The 652-nt window shown below is 43.3% G+C and overlaps 1 protein-coding gene across 1 annotated transcript in view; it reads left to right on the top strand.

The window, feature by feature from the left end:
* The first annotated feature begins 6 nt into the window (after window positions 1–6).
* Window positions 7–652, top strand: part of LOC107579049 (calcineurin-binding protein cabin-1-like) — a 2,910-nt gene continuing 2,264 nt past the window's right edge. Inside the window, exons 1-3 of the mRNA XM_016264932.1 lie at window positions 7–37; window positions 158–345; window positions 534–651. Of these exons, the coding sequence (XP_016120418.1) occupies window positions 19–37; window positions 158–345; window positions 534–651 (325 nt within the window). The 5' untranslated portion in view covers window positions 7–18. The remainder of the gene's footprint in view (window positions 38–157; window positions 346–533; window position 652) is intronic.

The raw sequence follows: 652 nt of genomic DNA, 5'->3' as shown, positions 1-652 counted from the left end.
CAGTTGGAGCAGAAGTCCATGATGAAGGGCAAGAACAGTAAGAACATCACACTCAGTCAGACGCTTGTGTTGTGTTTGACATCAGGCACTCATATGCAGTAATAGTTCACAAATCATAAAAAGGAATCACACCAGTGTCATGTGCCTGTATTTACAGTGTCTCAGAGGAAGGCCATGTCTGGTTCAGGAAGGGATTGTGGGGACGCTGATGTTCTAGAGACCCGCTTTCAGACAGATATGTTCCTCCTGACCATGGCCTCCTCTCAGAGAGATCTGTTTGAAGACGACTGGCTCGCTTTTGCCGTCAGAGTTCACTGGCTCAAAGCACGATACCTCACCTTTCAGGTAAGAGAGCTCAGTTTCTAGACACAGAATCACCAGTAGTATCACATTTGGTTATCTTGACTAGTGCTGACTTGCATATAAATAGAGTATATTTAGAGAAAATACATTTACACTTAAAGAATTATTACTTGTGTGAAGTTTTTGCCCTGTAGACATATGAATATATGAATGTTAATTTGCTGTTTTAGGGTGACATGGAAGAGGCACTGGAGTGTTACGACATGTGTGTCGGTCTGCTGAAAGGTCAGACAAGTGAGATGGAAAAAATCACCATCCTCCTGCCCAACCTCAGTGTGGACAATGCCAT

This window comes from Sinocyclocheilus grahami, unplaced genomic scaffold (assembly GCF_001515645.1).
Source record: "Sinocyclocheilus grahami isolate Dianchi unplaced genomic scaffold, SAMN03320097.WGS_v1.1 scaffold13772.1, whole genome shotgun sequence".
Taxonomy (NCBI): Eukaryota; Metazoa; Chordata; class Actinopteri; order Cypriniformes; family Cyprinidae; genus Sinocyclocheilus; species Sinocyclocheilus grahami.
This window is presented reverse-complemented; position numbering and strand designations above follow the sequence as displayed.